The 19302-nt window shown below is 42.3% G+C and overlaps 1 protein-coding gene and 1 long non-coding RNA gene across 2 annotated transcripts; both read left to right on the top strand.

Moving 5' to 3' along the window:
• Positions 1-3396: 3396 nt before the first annotated feature.
• On the top strand, positions 3397-14749 carry LOC115257470 (uncharacterized). The gene is made up of 3 exons (XR_003893155.2): positions 3397-3479; positions 3538-4049; positions 13343-14749. It is a non-coding gene; the product is annotated as an uncharacterized LOC115257470 (long non-coding RNA).
• A 2440-nt stretch (positions 14750-17189) lies between these two features.
• On the top strand, positions 17190-18813 carry LOC109430752 (non-structural maintenance of chromosomes element 3 homolog). The gene is made up of 2 exons (XM_029856987.2): positions 17190-17683; positions 18089-18813. The coding sequence occupies exons 1-2, from the start codon at positions 17354-17356 to the stop codon at positions 18590-18592; spliced, it is 834 nt and encodes a 277-aa protein (XP_029712847.1). The 5' UTR covers positions 17190-17353; the 3' UTR covers positions 18593-18813.
• Positions 18814-19302: the final 489 nt, after the last annotated feature.

The raw sequence follows: 19302 nt of genomic DNA, 5'->3' as shown, positions 1-19302 counted from the left end.
CCCTGCATTTTCCTTATGCAGAAAAATTGTCGGCGGTTATCCAACGACGCCTTTACCTTGGACGGTTTTCACTACACGTCCCTGCATTTTCTTTATGCAGAATAATTTTCGGCGGTTATCTAAAAATGCCGTTTCCTTGGACGGTTTTCATTACACGTCCCTGCATTTTCCTTATGCAGAAAAATTGTCGGCGGTTATCCAACAACGCCTTTACCTTGGACGGTTTTCACTACACGTCCCTGCATTTTCTTTATGCAGAATAATTTTCGGCGGTTATCCAAAAAATGCCGTTTCCTTGGACGGTTTTCATTACACGTCCCTGCATTTTCCTTATGCAGAAAAATTGTCGGCGGTTATCCAACGACGCCTTTACCTTGGACGGTTTTCACTACACGTCCCTGCATTTTCTTTATGCAGAATAATTTTCGGCGGTTATCCAAAAAATGCCGTTTCCTTGGACGGTTTTCATTACACGTCCCTGCATTTTCCTTATGCAGAAAAATTTTCGGCGGTTCGACACGCCATTAATTTGCCCAACCAAAAAACCCGAGCAAAAAACCAACCCAACCAACCAATGCCGCGAGTATTTTACGGCAACATTCACAATAGCCAAACACCTCTACCATCATGCACATCAACCTGTTTGCATTTACCGTTCAACCGAGCAACAACACGAGCATGTACGATCCGAGGAATCAACGAAAGCGCGACCATCCATGCCGAGCAAGAACATGAAGAAACATGCATGCAATCATCGACCGACCACCTATCCACAGCGTGCTACCAGTCGACAACAAAAATCAACCACGTCACCGCGCCTTCGTTCATGTGTTTGTGCTAGAACCAAGGCTAAAACAGAACGCGGTTGGAAAAACAAAAACTTTCCGCGCTCTAGCTTTCTCCAGGAACCGCAGAATTGCAACACCCACTTCACTGTGTTTGTAGCACCACCACACACTTCACACACCAAAACGATTTGTTTTCTCTCACTGTTTTTATGCCAAGTGATTCTACCTATTTTATGATTAACTTGTTATTGATTATGATGCACTCCTGGCAGGATCGCCAATGTGAATGCCGGGCAACTCCCTGGAACAATCCGTTCCCAGCCATCTTAGCAAACTGCAGTAGAATCACTTGGCATAATACGGAACCTCACGGTGATGGCAACTTGCTCCGCCAACAGTGCACTCGTCAATGAGGCAGCATCACACTGATGACGACCCCGTCATGGTGCTGGCTGTCACTGATTCTTGCTAGGGGAAATACACGCATGGGAAATGCTACTCAGCTTTGTTCATACCCCACAGAATCCAATTCTCACGCAGGGGATTCAGCAATCAAAATCAAATTTTTCTTCGCTGCCCCAAGTCGGCAGCATCACTTGCACACGCGCGCGCAGATTTTGGCTCCGATCGAAAGTTCATCGATCGAGCACAACGAATACGACGGACAATGGCTGTGCAGTACAATGCACTCAAGCCACGCGCACTATTCTCTAAAACGTGGTCCGCGGATTGGCCCTATCCGGCTCGAAGGACCAGAAAATGTTATGACTAAAACTAACTTCACTGGCCGGATAGTAACCCACGGTTCACTCGCGGAATAGCGTTTCGGACGTGACTTAAAATATTCGAGTTTTGCACTGAACTGGCGGTTAAGGTGACTCCCCGTATCACTCCTATTTCAGCTCTTCTTTTTCGATTCTTATTTCTAACAATCATCGAGCGCAACAGTAGTGGTGTTGCCTTTTTACATTTGTTCTATAAACAAACAAACAAAAATAGCACCTCTTTGTCTCGCTTCTGCTAATGTAAACATTTCAAGATTGTTAATCATTTAAAAGCAATTCAAGCAGTAGACTTTTTTGTTTTGCTAAATAACAATGAAACATGTCTCAATATTACGAAAAACGCCGAATTTTATATGTAATAAGCTAAAAATTATCGAATACTTTTAGTATGCTCTTCAGCTGTTGATGTTTACAAGCAGCAGCAGTGTTGGCGGACAGTGTGTAGGAGATTTCACAAATAAAAATTATTTGCTTTTATTACTATCATATGTGCTTCAAAGTACAACAATAATCATTCGAAGAATAGTTTTCGATTTTACGACGTATAATCGATAAATTTGAATTGACTATTTCAATGATTTTCATTGATTTTATTGATGAATTGGCCCGCAAGATCGGCATCACTGCGTTCAATGATCGATGATTGTGCGCCAGACTGCACCGTCGCGTCGCGCTGCTACCGCCGTCGTTGTACTGTGGTGGGTGGTAAACATTGCCATCGAACTCTTGGTGCGGTTGAGACAAATTTGTATAATTTTCAAGTTTGAGTGAAAATATTTCTTTGTGGCATAGATAGTTCGAAAGAGAATTTTAATTGGAATAGTGTGTTCTATATTTCTTTTCCAAATATTTTGCGTGAAGTGGAGAATTTAAGAGAAAAGGTATGCGTCGATTTTCTTACGTAAGTGTATTAGTGCAATACTGTGTAAAGTTGAATTTGGATGATGATTCTGAAGAAGCCATTTTGTGATGACACAAGAAAAGGCCTTAATTTATTAATTAACGAAAACGAAATACAACAACGACACTTCGACTGTGGACTGTATAATTTTATTTGCCGACGCGGCCGACGTACGGGAGATAACTAAATTAATCTTTCTGTGCTGCTGTTCAACAGCGCGATCGGTGGCACTCAAAAGCCGAGGATCGGGGACTACCTGCACGACCTACACTGCTATCGGTCTGCGGTGCGCAACAGAGAAGCTGTTTCTGCGGTACTCATGCTCTGCTCAATCTGACTCGGTTCGATCGATGAGTCTAATATCGGCCTATCTACATCTAATTGATACTGTACGTAACAAGGGGAATCAACGTATTTTGGACATCGCGTTACGACAATATATTTTGGACACTTCCATTTGTTTTTGCTGTAAGTGTCCAAAAAATATTGGCTCGTTGCTGTGTCCAGAATATGTTGGTTCCCCTATAGGACAGATCGGTGTAGTACTAGATTTGTAGTAATGAGCTGAATTTTAGTATGGTGAGCAGGTCAATAGGAGGCAATCAGTGAAGTACTACACAGTTAAAAATAATGTAATGTGCCTCGATGTAATGTCAGAGGTTATGTAAAATATGCGATGTAATGACACTTTTCGAATGCATAATTACATCCTGTCTATGCTAAAGTACATCGTCCCTCAAATTACACAAAAACAAAACACCTATTTCCCTTCGCATCATATCTGTGTAATATTCACATTAAAAGAATGAAAATTTTACACAGAAACTGCTGCAACCAAGTGGTTGCGATGGACTGGTGTAGCATTACACAAACTCGATGTCATATCGCATCATTTCATGATGCGATAGTACATTCCGCAACACTGCCGGCTGTGTTGTGATCGACCAAGCGCGAGACGAGTGAGCTGCCATTTTGGAAGAAGCAAGTGAAAAGTTGCTTTCGTTGGTAAGTCTGGTATTAAATTGCATAAATCTATTATTTATGAACTATTTCCTTAATACAGGATAACTCAACGTTTAAGCGAAGATCCCGGCGTCGTACGAGTGAGTCCAGTAAGCGCGGTTTGGAAACCCAAATCGCCGCATAAAATGATTTCACTTTCATCACTCGCCGTCGATTTGGTCAGAGATAACGATGTTCCCCGACGAATTAGCTTCTCCCAGATAATCCCTGCTACACTGGAAATACCTTCCGTAGTTATCCTATTGTGACACCAGCAAATATACGGCCAAAATCACCCCAAGAACCCCATACTAATATAACGATCATCAGGATTTTGCGCAACGGGTGCCAACTCGGTTCCAAGATCGGTGTTAACCACCAACTCCACCGTATCTCCAACACCTAAGTGATATGTTCCAGCCAGTAACTTCGAGCTTGTATGCCAGGCTTGTTATTGATCGCCAGCGGAAGACATGAAGGAAGAAGAATTTGCGAGGACTTGGCCGCTCTAAGGACTCTGGGAAAGTGGACATGAACTCCGGAGAAGGCGTCAAAAGGATGTCTGAGCCGCAGGTATGATTTTAATTCGATTTCAGCTTTACCCAAGAGTAAATCGACCGTTACCTTCCTGAGCAAGAATACAGGATGGTATTACAGTGATGGTGTTTCATTCTATTTTGTAAAAATGTTCTTTATTGAAACATATCACCTTTATGACACTTTAGTGTAACTAATGATCGCGAGTTAGCTACTAAGTGCTAGAAGCTGAAGTATTTACCAATTATATGTGTTGAAATGATTGTAAGAAATGCACGATAAAAACAGTGCACCGCCGTGGTTAAGTATACTTACTATTCATTATCTATAGATCCTATGCCCAAATCACATTTCCATGTCGGTAGGATTTGTTTTGCGGATACATATTCCGTTGATTTCAACAAACAGGATTCTCCTGGGATTTATACAGAACAGATTTTTTAATAGTTCAGTTAGATTTCTTCAGGAGTTTCATCTGAGATTCATTAGTGACTTTTTAAGAGTTTCTCGAAGTAGAGACGCACCATCCAATGGCTGAAAGTCTCATAAAAAAGTCAATTAAATTGAGTTTCTTTTTGGATTTTTCCTAAAGCTACTTTTTAAATCCTTTTAGAAAATGTAGAAAATCCTTAAGATTTCTCCAACATCTGCTGGAATTTCTTCAGGAGTTTATATGATCCCTCAAGGAGTTCTTATGTTTTGATGATTATTGTGATGCGGAAGCAAGATTTCGTTTAAAAACTGCTTCAGAATTTTCTTTGGAAATTTCTCCACGAGTTCCTTGGGGAATTCCTCCAGGAGTTTTTGTAGTAGATCCTTCAGGACAAATGTCTTGAAATTCTTCAGAAGTTCCTTCTTCACATCTGAGAAATCAGGAAACAGATTTTTTCAAGAAATCCTGGATACTCATTGATAATTGATAATTTGCCCAGGATATTCTTTGGGAAATACTTTAGGATATCTTTCAAAATTCCTTCAAGAGTTCCTTCGGAAATTCATTAAAGAGTTTCTTCGAGGATTCCTGGAGAAGCTACTTATTTTGAAAATTCCTCTAGGAATACCTTCGCGTATTTCTACGAGAACTCTAAGGGAATTCCGCCAGGAGTTTCTTCAAGAACTCCTCCAATAGATCCTTCAAGAATACCCAAAAGAGTTTCTTCAAGAATTCCACGAGGAGTTTCTTCGGAAATTCCTCCATGAGTTTCTTTCGGATTTCTGCTTGAAAATGCTTCTGAATTTATTCCAAAAGTGCTTCCCAAAAGTTCTCCAGTAGTTCCTTTGAGAATAAATACCACAGAACCTTCGAAAATTCCTTCAAGAATCCTCCATGGGTTCATCCAGGAATTCATTCGAAAACTTCTCCAGGAGTTCTTTTGGATATCCCATAGACATGGTATTCCTCCAAGAGTTCCATCGGGGATTCCTCCAGGAGTTCCAGCGAGAATTCCTTCATATGTTGCTTTCAGAATTCCTTCAGGAACTTCTCTAAGAGTTGCTCCAGGAATCCTTCCGGGAGTTCTTTTGGGAATGAGCCATTTTACGAAGCGACAACAGTGTTGATGATGCTATTGCAATGAGAGTATATTCTTATGGGAGGTCGGTTTGCTTGTAGTAGTGACATGTTTTGCACCAGACACGGATTGCACGCACACGAAATACCTTCTTCCTCACCTTTATTAGACTCTCATTGATGCTATTGGTTTTCACGGGTTAGGACGCGAGCTCCTGTCAAATTTTTATTCATAAAATTGGCTCGGAAAATGGACTATTCTTTAAGGAGTTCCTTCGAGAAATTCAACAGAAGCTTCTTCGAGAATTTCTCCCGGTGTTTCTTCGGTAATTTTCCCAGCAATTTTTTCGGGGAAGTGCATCTGAATTACATACTTACTCCAGGATTTTATTCGGGAATTCCTCTAAGAGTAACTTCCACAATTTATACTTATAGATCCTTCGAAATTGCTTCTAGAACTCACCAAGACTTCCTTCGGGAATTCCTCCTGAAATTTCTTCGGGAATCCCTTCAGGGATTCCTTTTGGAAATTCAACAAAAGCTTCTTCGAGAAATCCTCTAGGAGTTCCTCCGAGCGTTTCTCGGACTGTCTTTGAGACTTTCTCCAGGAGTTCCTTTGATTTTTTTCCAGGAGTTTCTTCGGGAGTTCCTGTTGGAGCTACTTCTGAAATGACTTGAGAAGTTCCTCCGAGAATTCCTCTAGGTGTTCCTTTGTGAATTCCCCCAGGAGTTCATTCAAGAATTTGTCAAGAAGTTTCTTCGACAATTGATAACAGAGATCCTTTCGGAATTTCTCCAGAAGTTCCTAAGGGAATTTCTCTAGAAATTTCTTCAGGAATTCCTCCACGAGTTCCTCAAAAATTCCTCCAGCAGTTCCTTGGGAACATCTGTAGAAGACAGATCAGACATTCCTTTGGAAGTTCCTTGAGAATTGCTACAGGAGTTCCTTGGATATTCCTCCTCTAGTTCCTGGGGAATTATTCCAAGGACTTCCTCGGAATTCTTCCTAGTGTTCCTCTGAATTCCTCCAGGAATTCCTCGTGAGTTTCTTCACGTTCCTCGAGTATATCTCCAGAAATTCCTCGAAAATTCCTCCAGGAGTTCACCGGAAACATCTCCAGGAGTTCCTCGGGAATTGCTCCTGGAGTTCCTTGGAAATTTCTCCTGGTGTTCCTCTGAATCTCTTCAGAAGTTCCTCGGGAATTCTTTCACGAGTTCCTCAGAAATTTCTTAAGCAGTTTCTCGGGAATATCTTCAGGAGTTCCTTGGAAATTTCTCCAAGAGTTCATCAGGAATTGCTCCAGGAGCTCCTCGGGAAATCCTCCAGAAGTTTCTCGAGAATTCCTTCCGGTGTTGCTCGGGAATATCTTCAGAAATTTCTCAAGAATTCCTAAAGAAGTTCCGCGGATTTTTTTAAATTTTAATTAACTTGTATTAGAACTTAAAGCTTATTCTTCACTTATGGAGTTCCGCCGGAATATCTCCAGGAGTTCTTCGGCAATTCCTGTTGGAGTTCCTCGGAAAGTTCTGCAGGAGTTCCCCGGAAATATCTCCAGGAGTTCCTCTGGAATTCCTTCAGGAGTTCCTCGTGTTTTCCTTCAGGAGTATTCCGGGTATTCATCCATGAGTACTTTGGAAATTCCTTCAGGAATTGCTCCAATAGTTCCTTGGGAATTCCTCCAGAAGTTCCTCGGATATTCTTTCAGGAGTTCTCCGGGTATTCATTCATGAGTTCCTCGAAAATTTCTTCAGGAACTTATCTAAAATTTCTTCAGAAGTTCGTCGAGAATTGCTACAAAAATTCCTCGAAAATTCCTCCTGGAGCTCATCGTAAATTACTGCAGGAGTTTCTCGGGAAGTGCTCCAGGAGCTCCGCAGGAGAATCTCTAGAATTTTCTCGAGGATTCCTTCAGGACCTCCTCCGGAATTCCTAGAGAATTCCTCCATATGTTCTGCGGATTTTTTTTTTTAATTTTTAATAACGTGTATTTTAACTTAAAGCTAATTTTTCACTTAGTTCCGCGGAATTCATCCAGGAGTGCTCTGGAATTCCTTCAGGAGTACACTGGGTATTCATCAATAAGTTCTTTGGGAATTCCTCCAGAAGTTCCTCGGGTATTCCTTCGGGAGTATATTGCGGGTATTCATCCATGGGTTATTTGGAAATTCCTCCAGAAGTTCCATGAGTTCCTCGGAAATTCCTCCTAGAGTTCCTCGAAAATTTATCCAGGAACTTTACTAGAATTTCTCCAGAAGTTTCTCAAGAATTTCTCCAGGAGTTCACCGGAAATATCTCCAGAAGTTCCTCGGGAATTGCTCCTAGATTTCCTCAGAAATTCCTCCTGATGTTCCTCTGAATTCTTCCAGAAGTTCCTCAGGAATTCTTCCACAAGTTCCTCAGAAATTCCTTCAGCACTTCCTCGGGAATATCTGCAGAAGTGGCCCGAGAATTCCTCCAGGAGTTTCCCGGAAATATCTTTAAAAGTTCCTCGGAAATTTCTCCGGGGGTTCCCCGGGAATTCTTCCAGAAAATTCACCGGAGTTTGTCGGGAATTTCTTCGGGAGATCTTCGGGAATTCCTCCAGGAGCTCCTTGGGAATTCCTACAGTAGCTACTCGTGAATTCGTACAGTAGTTCCTCGGCAATATATGCAAGAGCTCCTCAGTAATTCATCCAGGAGTTGAGTTCCCAAGGTTATTATTTCCCTGGAAATTTATGTTTACGTTTCTCCAGGAATGGAGATCCTCAGAAATTCCTCAAGGAGATCTAAGGGAATTGCTGAACAAGTTCCTCAAGAATTCTTCCAGGAGTTTCTCTGGAGTTCTTCGGGAATACCTTCTGGAGCTCGTCGAAAATTCCTCGGTAGTATTTCCCGGAGTTCCCTGGTAATTCATCCAGGGGTTTCAAGAATATTTCTTCAGGAGTTCCCCAGGAATTCCTCCAATTGTTCCTTGGGATTTCTTCCTGCAGTTCCATTGGAATTCCACGAGAATTTTTCCTGGATACATTCAAGAACACCTTCAGAAGTTCCTTGGGAATTTCTCTAAAATTTTCTCGGGAATTCCTTCAGGAGTTCTTCGGGAATTCCCTCAGCAGTTCCATCGATATTCCACGAGAATTTCTCCTGGATATCATCAAGAATACCTCCAGAAGCTCCACGAACAATGTCTGCACTAGTTCCTGGGGAATTTCTCTGGAATTCCTTCAGGAGCTCCTTGGGAATTCATCCAGGAGTTTCTCCGGATTCCCTACAAGAGTTCCTCGAGAACTCCTTCAGGGAGTTCTTAGAGGATTTCTCCAAGAGTTATTCGAAAAATACCCCAGTAGTTCCTCGGTAATTTTTCAGAAGTTCCGCATAATTTCAGCAGGAGATTCCCGAGTAACTCCAGGAGTAATTCCAAAGGATCTCCTGGAGCCGAGCCTGGAGCAATTCCCCGAAAATGCTGGAAGCATACCCGAAGAACTCATGGAGGAAATCCTGAGGAACCCTTGGAGGATTTCCCGAGGAAATCCAGGAGTAATATTTCAGGAACTATTGGAGATATTCCCCGGGAACTTCTGGAGGGATTTCCGAGGATCTTCTAGAGCAATTCCCGCGGACCTCTTGAAAAAAATACGACGAACTCCTGGAGGTGTTTCCGAGGAAATCCAGGAGGTATTTCCGGAGAACTCTTGGAGGAATTCCCAAAGAGTTCCAGCGGAACTAAAGAAGGAATTCCCGGGGATCTCCTGGAGGAATTCTAGACCAACTCTCGGAGGAGTTCCCAAGGAAATTCAGAAGGATTTTTCGAGGATCTCCTGGAGGAATTATCGAAGAATTCCTGAATAAATTTTCGGGGAACACTTTAAGGAATTCTCGAGAAACTCCTGGAGAAATTTCCAAGAAACAATTCCCGAGAAGCTTTTGGAGCAATTCCTAATAAAATCCTGAAGAAATTTTCGGGAAATTCCATAAAGAACCCTCGAGGAGCTCCTAGGGGCAAGACACTGTGTAAACGAGAGTAACTCTGAGAAATTCTGAGTAACGCTTTTCACCAATCATCGACAAAATTTGTTGAAAACACCCCTAAAACTGCTAGAATAGCGAGACATCGGGCAATATTGTTTTGATTTTGCGAAAAATCCAGCAACACCCCAGTAAAAACGGGAGCAATTCGGAGAAATTCTGAGCAACTCTGTGAAGGAAAATGTACTCTCCAGCACAGTGTCTTGCCCCAAGAGGAGCTCCTTGAGTGATTCCCGAGAAACTCCTGCAGCAATTCCCGAGGAACTGTAGAAGGAATTTCCGTGGAACTTCTGTAGTAATTCTCAAGAAACTTCTAAAACAATTTCCGAGAAACTTAAGGATAGGGTCTTGTACCATTTGGGCAGGTGTTCTTATTTTGGGCATTTGCCGCTATAACTAAGACAATTTCAAACTGATTGATTTGAAATTTTGTATAGAGTTAGGCACGTACAGTATCTAACCCTGAACAAAAATTCAAATCAATCGGTTTGATATAGACTTAGTTATAGTGGCAAGTGCCCAAAATAGATACACCTGCCCAAATGGTACAATACCCTATTTCCGGGGAACTCCTGGAGGAATTCTCGAGCTAACGGCAAGACAGATATAACGAGAGAAAATCTGTGTTCGAAGTGTTGTTAAGAATTCCACACAGTTCCTCAGATTTTCTCCCATTTATACCAAAGTGTGATCTGGCACCAATGTCAAACTGCAAAGTGTTGTGTGTGCTGGATGAAAATTGCAGTTTTAGGGATGTCTTTCAACAAATTTCCTCGATCACCGATAAGAGTAACTCAGAATTTCTCAGAGTTGCTCTCGTTTGCACAGTGTCCCTAGCTCTCGAATCACTTCTGTAGATATTCCCGACTAACTGCTGAAGTAATTTCTGAGGAACCCGAGGGAGAATTCCCGAGGAACCTCTGGAGGAATTCAAAGGAACACTAGGAGGAATTCCCAAGGAAATCCAAGAGCAATTCCCGATGAACTCCTGGAGATATTTCCGGTGAACTCCTGGAGGAATCCTCGAGGAACTTCTGAAGAAATTCTAGATAAGTTCCTGGAGAAATTTTCGAGGAACTCTAGGAGGAATATCCGAGGAACTCATGGATGAATACCCGGAGAACTCCTGAAGGAATACCCGAGAAACCCTGGAGGAATTCCCAAGGAACTCCTGGAAGAATTCCCGAGGAACTCCTGGAGGAATTCCAGAAGAACTCTCGGAGGAGTTTCTGATAAACTGCTGAAGATAATTCCGGAGAACTCCTGCAGAACTCCTGGATAAATTTCCGCGGAAAGTGAAGGATTAGCTTTAAGTTGTAACGTGTATTTTAAACGTTAATAAAAAAAATAAAAAAAAATCCGCAGAACTTCTGGAGGAATTCTCGAAAAATTTCTGAAGATATCCCCGAGGAACTCCTGAAGAATGTTTGGGAGATTTCCCGAGGAGCTTCAGGACCAATTCCTTAGGAACTCCTGGAGAAATTTCCAAGGAACTCCTAGAGAAATTTCTGAAAGAATTCCCGAGGAGCTCCTGGAGCGATTCCCGAGAAACTCCTGCAGTAATTCCTGATGAACTCCAGGAGGGATTTCCGAGGACCTTCTGTAGCAATTCTCGAGTACCTTCTGAAGCTCCGCTGGAATTCTTTGGGAATTCCTCCAAGAGTTCTCCGGAGATTCCTCCAGGATTTCCTCGGAAACACCTCCAGGAGTTCGTCGTAATTTTTTTTTTTCAAGAGGTCCGCGGGAATTGCTCTTGGAGATCACCGGAAATCCCTCCAGAAGTTCCCTAGGAATATCTCCAGTAGTTCCTGAAATATTACTCCTGGATTTCCTCGGGAAATCCTCCAAGGGTTCCTCAGGATTTTCTCCAGGAGTTCTTCGGGTATGCTTCCAGCATTTTTGGGGAATTGAGGAGGTCCTTTGGAATTGCTTCTGGAGTTTCTCGGGAATCTCCTGCTGAAATTATGCGGAACTTCTGAAAAATTCCCGAGGAACTACTGGAGCAGTTTTCGAGTAACTCCTGGAGAAATCCTCTAAGAACTCCCTGAAGGAGTTCTCGAGGAACTCTTGTAGGGAATCCGGAGAAACTCCTGGAGCAATTCCCGAGAAACTCCTTGATAAATTCCCGAGGAGCTCCTGAAGGAATTTCGGAGAAATTTCCGAGGAACTAGTGCAGAAATTTCCGTGGAACTTCTGGAGGTATTCTTGATGATATCTAGGAGAATTTCCCGTGGAATGTCGATGGAACTGCTGAGGGAATTCCCGCAGAACTCCAAAAGGAATTCCCGAGAAAATTTTAGAGAAATTCCCAAGGAACCCCTGGCGGAATTTCCGTGGAACTTCTGAAGGTGTTCTTGAATGTATCCAGGAAAAATTCCCGTGGAATTTCAATGGAACTGTTGGAAGAAATCCCGAGGAACATTGGAGGAATTCCTGGGGAGCTCCTGAAGAAATATTCTTGAAACCCCTGGATGAATTACCCGGGAACTCCGGGAAATACTACCGAGGAATTTTCGAGGAGCTCCAGAAGGTATTCCCGAAGAACTCCAGAGAAACTCCTGGAAGAATTCTTGAGAAACTTCTTCAGCAATTCCGTTAGAACTCCTTGAGGAATTTCTGAGGATCTCCATCAGAAATTCCTAGAGAAACGTATACATAAATTTCCGGGGAAAGAATAACCTTGGGAACTCCTGGATGAATTACTGAGCAGCTCCTGTATATATTGCCGAGGAACTCCTGTACGAATTCACGAGTAGCTACTGTAGGAATTCCCAAAGAGCTCCTGGAGGAATTCCCGAAGAACTCCCGAAGAAATTCCCGAGAAACTCCCGTGAATTTTCTAGAAGAATTCCCGAGGAAATCCTGAAGAAATTTTCGTGGAACTTCTGGAAGTATTCTTGAGGAACTCCTGGAGAAATTTCCGCAGAAGTACCTTGGCTTTCAATGAGGAATTCTCGAGAAGCTTTTGGAGGCATCTCCGGGTAACTCCCGGAGAAATTTCCGAGGAATTCCTGCAAGATTTCTCCCGAGAAACTCGTGCAAGAATTTTCGGGAAAATTCTAGAAGGAAACATGCATGACTGCTGGAGTGCTTCTAGAGGAATTCCTGAATGATCTTTCGTACACATTTGAAGTAGATATCCTGGAGGAATTTCCGGGGAACTCATGGAGGGATTTCCAGCGGCATCATTGATTGATTTACTGAAAAATTCCATGATTTTCATCAGAATGCTGATAGAAGTTTATATTTTCTTCTACTTGAGTTCTGGAATTTCCTCTAATAATTTCTTGCGGAAACTGATAAGAAATCTCCTGAAAACATTCATTTTCCTCGTAATTTTACCGAAATCTTCAAGCCGATATCGCTAACCAAATCTATTGTAATTGAATTCCTAATAAGTACGGAACGCCACCACAATTTCCCCGGAAATCTGCCTTTTTTTCTGTTTAACGAGATTTTTAGCCCAAGGCTAGTTCATCTCGGAACCCACGCTTTACTTCCCTTCCGAAGGAAGAACTCACATTTTGTGAGCTTGTCGGGAGTGGGATTCGATCCCAGGTCCTCGGCGTGATAGTCACGTGCTTTAACCATCACACCAGGTCCGCTCCGCAGGAAATCTGCCAGATTTTCATTTTAGAATCGCCGTGAATTCAATCTTACAGTATTTTCACCAGAATATTATGCGAATTATTTCCGGGGGAATGGTTTTTTTTTAAGTATACTTTCTTGTATATTGTATATTCTTGTAAAACTCTATTTAAATAATGATCCATTTCCAATAATTGATTGCTAATAATGTTTGTACGTTTCCAGGATGATAACGCCGCCATCTTCGAGTCAGTGTTGTATTAAGCCTGAAACCGTCGGAATAATGGTTTCCTTTTCGTTCCTAAGTGTCAAGATGGCTCGTGGACCGAAAAAAAAAACATTCGAAGCGTTGAAACGTGCCAGGATTACCTTTGCCCGCGTCCATCCACTGGCCCACATAAACTGCGTGATTTTATTGCGCAACCATCTGAAGTACGTCTTGACCAACTCCGAGGTCACCAAGATCTGCAGCGTCACATCTAGATCGTTGGTAAGGTTCGCATTGACCCCAACTACCTGGCTGAATTCATGGATATCATCACTCTTTGATCTAACGGCGTCAAGGATCGTTTCACCGTTCATCATAGTACCCCGGAGGAAGCCAAGCATAAGCTCCTGAAGGTGACGTGCGTCAGATCGGCCGTGGAAGGTGCCGTTCATCTCGATTAGTTCCGAGCATCCACCAAAACGATTCGATCCACAACGATATCGCCACCGATGATGGATGGTTCAAGCTCGACCACGAAGATCTGTGCGTGACCAACTATCAGAACGGAAAACGAGCTGATTGCATGCGGATAATCGCTCATATTCAAACAGTGAGAAGAAGACCTGTTTTGTATGATGAAGATACAAAAATTCGTTAATAATACCCAGAATACGAAAGCCCGCTTAACCGAAGCGGTATGCAAGCGATGTACTTTTTCCGATCGGTTTAGGATAGGGTGACGATGGGTATTATCGGCAGGGTTGTTCTCTTCGTCATGAGGGGATTTTGTCGGCCAATTTACCTGAAACTTTTGGTCGTATAATTAGGCTGGGTTGGAAAGGATTTGAGGCTTACTCTGAGTTCAACAGCTTTCAAAAAACCCCTATGACGAAGAGAACAAAACTGTCAAAATACACAATTTCCCCTATTTTCATAATAAAAGTATTTTAGATTTTCTTAGGATGTATGGTATAGGCATGCATGCAAAAAAAGCTCTAATTTCATTTGTAAATGCTTATAGAACATGATGTTTTTGAGCAGGCTTCATTCCATATGGGACAAAAACAATAAAGGAAGCAATAAATTTTAGTTCAACTCTTTGTTTTTATCGATTGTCCATTGCCTTTTCTTCTATGGCTGATTAAATTATGTTTTTATTCTTTTTCGATTTGAATTTAGTATAGATTTAGTGTTTTCTTCAGCTATACAAAATTCTGAGCGAAAAGGGATGAAAATGCAATTTAATCGGCTATAGAAGAGCCTTGAAATCGTTTCCATTTTACGTCGCTTCATTCACATCGTATAAATGTACATCGAATAAATTACATCGCAAGAATTACATCAGATCTGTTTATTACATCCACAGCCACCGAGTACATCGGGCTGTGTAATATTCATCAATCGATGTAACGACCTGGTTGCAGCGATTTCGATGTAATATTCAACAACTTTTTTTGCTGTGTAGATTGAAAGTAGTGAGCTGGATTTTTGTATGGTGAGATGATCAATTCTCCATTTCTGCAAAGAAATGGTGCAAACAGCGTAGGTTATATGATTTATTGGCTAATTTGATGCTATTTGAGCAAAAGTTTGAATAACTTTGTTGTTGTATTATTTTTTCCTGCAGCTTCAACAGCACAGTTATCCAAACTTTTGCTCAAACAGCATCAAATTAGTTAAAAAATCATATTACCTACGCTGTTTGCACCATTTCATTGCAGAAATGGAGAATTGATCATCTCGCCATACAAAAGTCCAGCTCACTACTTTCAATCTAGTACTTCGCTGATTGCCTCCTATTCTTCGTTTCTGCAATAAAATGGTGCAAAAAGCGTGGGTATTATGATTCCACATACAATACGCGACGCGACACAAGACAACACTTATCGTTCTTACAATCGTCAAGAAAAGATTTAAAAAATTACCTTTTGTCGACCGGTTTCGGGCGAGATCTAGCCCATCTTCAGGACAATGTCCGACTGACTGCGGTGTGTTCGTACGTTGTTCGTATACGTCCAAAAGAAGAGAAATTTACTCTATCGTCAAGTCTGCTAGGTCGAAGAGACACGATGCGATGGGAGGGTCATCCTCATTCATCAATTGCTTTTTCGACCCTGTGATGAACATGGACTCCCATGCATTCAAATGCGAAGATTTGTTGACACATTTGAGCAGTTTCGCTTCTTCCCAGTTGATGTTGTGATTACTGCTCGCTGTATGAACTGCCACGCTGGATTCGTTTTGTTTGTTTGTGTCAACGGCATTCTTATGTTCCCTGATTCTGGTTTTGAATTTCCGGCGTGTCTGACCTATGTAGACAGCTGGACAGTCCCTGCATGGAATTTCATAAATTCCTGACTGCTCATCCGGGGGAACCTTATCCTTCAGATTGCATAGTAGTTCACGTAACGTGTTGGCGCTTTTGTGCACTACTTGCAATCCATGTCGTTGAAGCTTCGATTTTATTGGGTTGGTTACTTTAGGGTAGAACGGTAGGCTAATCCTTTTTGTTTGTCCTGCTATTGGCTCCAGCGTTGTTATGTTCTGACGGTGTTTTTTGCGTTTGTGTTTTTGTAGAATTTTGTCTACGAAAGTTCGGTTGTATCCATTGACCTCGGCTGCAGCGTAAATTCGATTCTGTTCTTCCTTGAATTCTACGCTATCCAACGGTACATTGTAGAGCCGGTGAGCCATAGAATGGAAGGCGGCTTGCTTTTGGGCACCAAAGTGGTTGGAATCGGATGTTATGTACCGATCTGTGCTTGTTGGTTTGCGATAAATCCCAAATTTCAGAGTGTTATCCTCGTTTCTGCTAATCATCAGATCCAAGAAAGGCAACTTCCCGTCTACTTCCTTCTCAACCGTGAATTTGATCGTTTCATGTTGTGAATTTAGCATGCTAAGTGTCTGGTCCAAGGTCTGGTCTACGTACCGTTCCTTCACCGGGGCGAAAACATCGTCTACGTAGCGCCACCACACTCGGGGAAAAAGCTTCTGTTTCTGGGCTTCATTTTCTAGATCGCTCATAAACAAATCGGCCAGAAGTGGTGAGAGCTTACTACCCATGCTCAGGCCAAAGGTCTGTTTGTAGTATTTTCCCCGGAAGTTGAAAAAATTTTGGTTCATACAGACCTTGGCAACAGAGAGATAAGCCTCGATGTGGTTTAGCGGCACTCGGCACCGTTCCAAGTGTCGGCGCAGGCTTTGCAGAGCTTCAGTGGCTGGTACGCTCGGAAATAGAGCGGCGACATCGAACGTGTGATTATGATTCCTTGCCTAATTTGATGCTGTTTGAGCAAAACTTTGGGTAACAGTGTTGTTGTTTTCACCATTTCTTGCAACATAAACAAAGTTTTACTCAAACAGCATCAAATTAGGCAAGGAATCATAATACCCACGCTTTTTGCACCATTTCATTGCAGAAACGGAAAATTGACCTTCTCACCATACTAAAATTCAGCTCATTACTACAAATCTAGTACTACACCGAACGTGCCCCATTGTCTATCAGGTTGGAATCAAGACAGACATTCAATCAAAAATTGCCATTTTCTTGGTTCACAAGTGTCGCAACTGTTTCGCATCTAGTGCGCTGTGTTGCTGACAATAACGGGAAGGATGCGCACTACGTTTGACATGTTTCAAAAACGTCGCGAGTTGGGTCACGTCGCGACTTGATTGTGCGACGTCCGGTTTGGTGGCGGCCCGACAATATTCATTATGCCTCTCAAGAAAAATCAGAACATGGCGATTCTGGCCTTTTGAGTACTTTTGTGCTTCCGTGTTGGGTAAAATATAAGCATACTTTTGAGTCTTTTGGTTTCGCCGTGTAGATGTCGGAGCTTCTCGATTTCAGTTGGCCCTTTGTTCATGCGATACAAAACAATTTGCTGAATACCATCCTTGTTTCGTCTGTTTCGTTTGTGCCAGTTTGAGTAGCGAGCGTGAAAACGGTTTGAAATTGTTTGGAAAAGTGGCAATATTTAATTTGCTAGTAAAATTCGGAGCTTCCGAATAAAAGCATAATTATGGGGCGTCCGAAACGCACCCTTGGCCAGCCATCTACATCGACCGCGAAGGTGCGCGTCAATATCGGCGTCTCAGCAGGACCCAGCAATCTAGGATCCAGCAGCCTGCTCCAATCGACCCAGCCGAAACAGAAGAAAGGTGCCTCCTCGTCGGCCGTTTTGACTGAGCCCGAATTGGACGAAATGGTGATAAGCATGGTGAAGGTTGTTTTGAACCTGTCGGTCAACAAGCATCCGATCAAGAAACAGGCCCTGGTAAAGCATGCGCTCGCAGGAAATGGCCGGGCCTTTGCGAAGGTTATCGAACGGGCCACGAACGAACTGGCTCACGTAAGTTACGTTCTAAACTAAATCGGATAATGTTTGTTGCTGACAGGGCTGGTATACCGAAAATTGACACACGTCTTTTGATCTTTTGATACACTAGGTTTAGGTTCTGTCTGCAACCTCACGTTTTGGAATACTATAGTTATTCCTTAAATTGAATATTTAAATAATTAATCTTTAAAGATGTTACTTTAATTAAGTAAAATTTATCTTTTATTTTCGTGATGTCAATATAAAGTCGCCTACGACAATGGTAGGTGACCCAATCTTTGCGATCTAAAGCTTCTTTCTCGTCAGCTACACGAGTGTTTGCTCTATTCTTGCAAACTCTATGTAACACAAAAATAATTCTCTTTGAAACCGAAAAAAAATTGTCGGAGAATTCATCACTTTTTTTTCTCTTTCTAGGTCTATGGGTACAAACTAGTCGAAACGGAGCGAAACAAAAAATATATTGTGGTGTCCACGATCACCAGTGGTTCCGTGCTCGACCTGACTGAGAAGTATCGCCGAACCTACACTCTGCTCTATCTGATTCTGGGCTACATTTTCATGAAGAGCGGCGATATTCCCGAGCAGGGCCTGTGGGACTATCTGGCGAAGCTGCACATCACAAACGACCGGAAGCATGCGTACTTTGGAGATGTTCGCAAACTGGTGACACAAACGTTCATCAAGCAAGCATACCTGGTCCGAACGAAGAAGGTGGTCGAAGGCATGAATGAGGATCGAATCTTCATCGGATGGGGAGTACGAGCCGAGCATGAATTGAGCAAGAAGGACATCCTCGAATCGATGTGCAAGCTGTTGGGAAGGCCGTCCATTTGCTACATGGCACAACACACGGCCGCTTACGGTCCAATGAGGAATGAGGATGACGAGGATGATGTCGTGGAACCCACGCCGAAGTGAGATTAAATGAGACTGATTTATGAGGTAAGAAGCCAGACTTTTGAACTAAGACTGAAACCTGATTTTTGTTTTGTTTTTATGGTGATGACTAGGTTTCATCACCACAGTGGACTGAATTTACTGTTGTACCTGTTTACCTTGTTACTCGTTATTTTTATCTATTAAAATATCTGATTAGCAGTCAGTAGTGACTATCGAAGAAAAAAACTTGATTACCTTAATTCATTGAAGTATCACAAGTCCTGTTTTTTGTAAAACGTGTCTAAAGTGGTACCGTAAAACGGGGCGAATAGAAACACCTTCCAGCATACTTAGACCAAGCCCACTCATGGGCTCAATCAAGCTTTTTAACGTTAAGTAGAGCCCCGAACAAAGAAGCGAACCGCACCGGTCGCTGCTAAGTAGGGCTCGAAAGCGAAAAGTTTACGTACGGTTCGTAGCAGGGCTTAGAATATAGAGACACGCAAAGTACGGTCTCTATCCGTAGGCTCGTGCGCTCTCTCGCGTTCAGCTCTCTGGGTAGCGTAAAGAGGAGACGAAAGAACATGAGTATGGATTTGTTGCCAGGTATATAGTTTCTAGAGAATGATTTTCTTGTTTTGTATAGGTAGGAATTTATTTTAGATTGCATCAAATATTTGAAATTTTCAACCAATCAATATCATAGATCGTTACACGAATAACACAACAAATTGTCTGTCATAGAATTG

Source organism: Aedes albopictus, chromosome 1 (assembly GCF_035046485.1).
Source record: "Aedes albopictus strain Foshan chromosome 1, AalbF5, whole genome shotgun sequence".
In the NCBI taxonomy this organism is placed as follows: Eukaryota; Metazoa; Arthropoda; class Insecta; order Diptera; family Culicidae; genus Aedes; species Aedes albopictus.
The sequence above is the reverse complement of the archived record's forward strand: the minus strand, read 5'-3'. Positions and strand labels throughout refer to the sequence as shown.

Coding starts and splice junctions, on each gene's coding strand:
- LOC109430752 (XM_029856987.2), top strand. CDS start 17,354: ATGGGGCGTCCGAAACGCACCCTTGGCCAGCCATCTACATCGACCGCG. Junction 17,684..18,088: donor CCACGAACGAACTGGCTCAC/GTAAGTTACGTT, acceptor TTCTCTTTCTAG/GTCTATGGGTACAAACTAGT.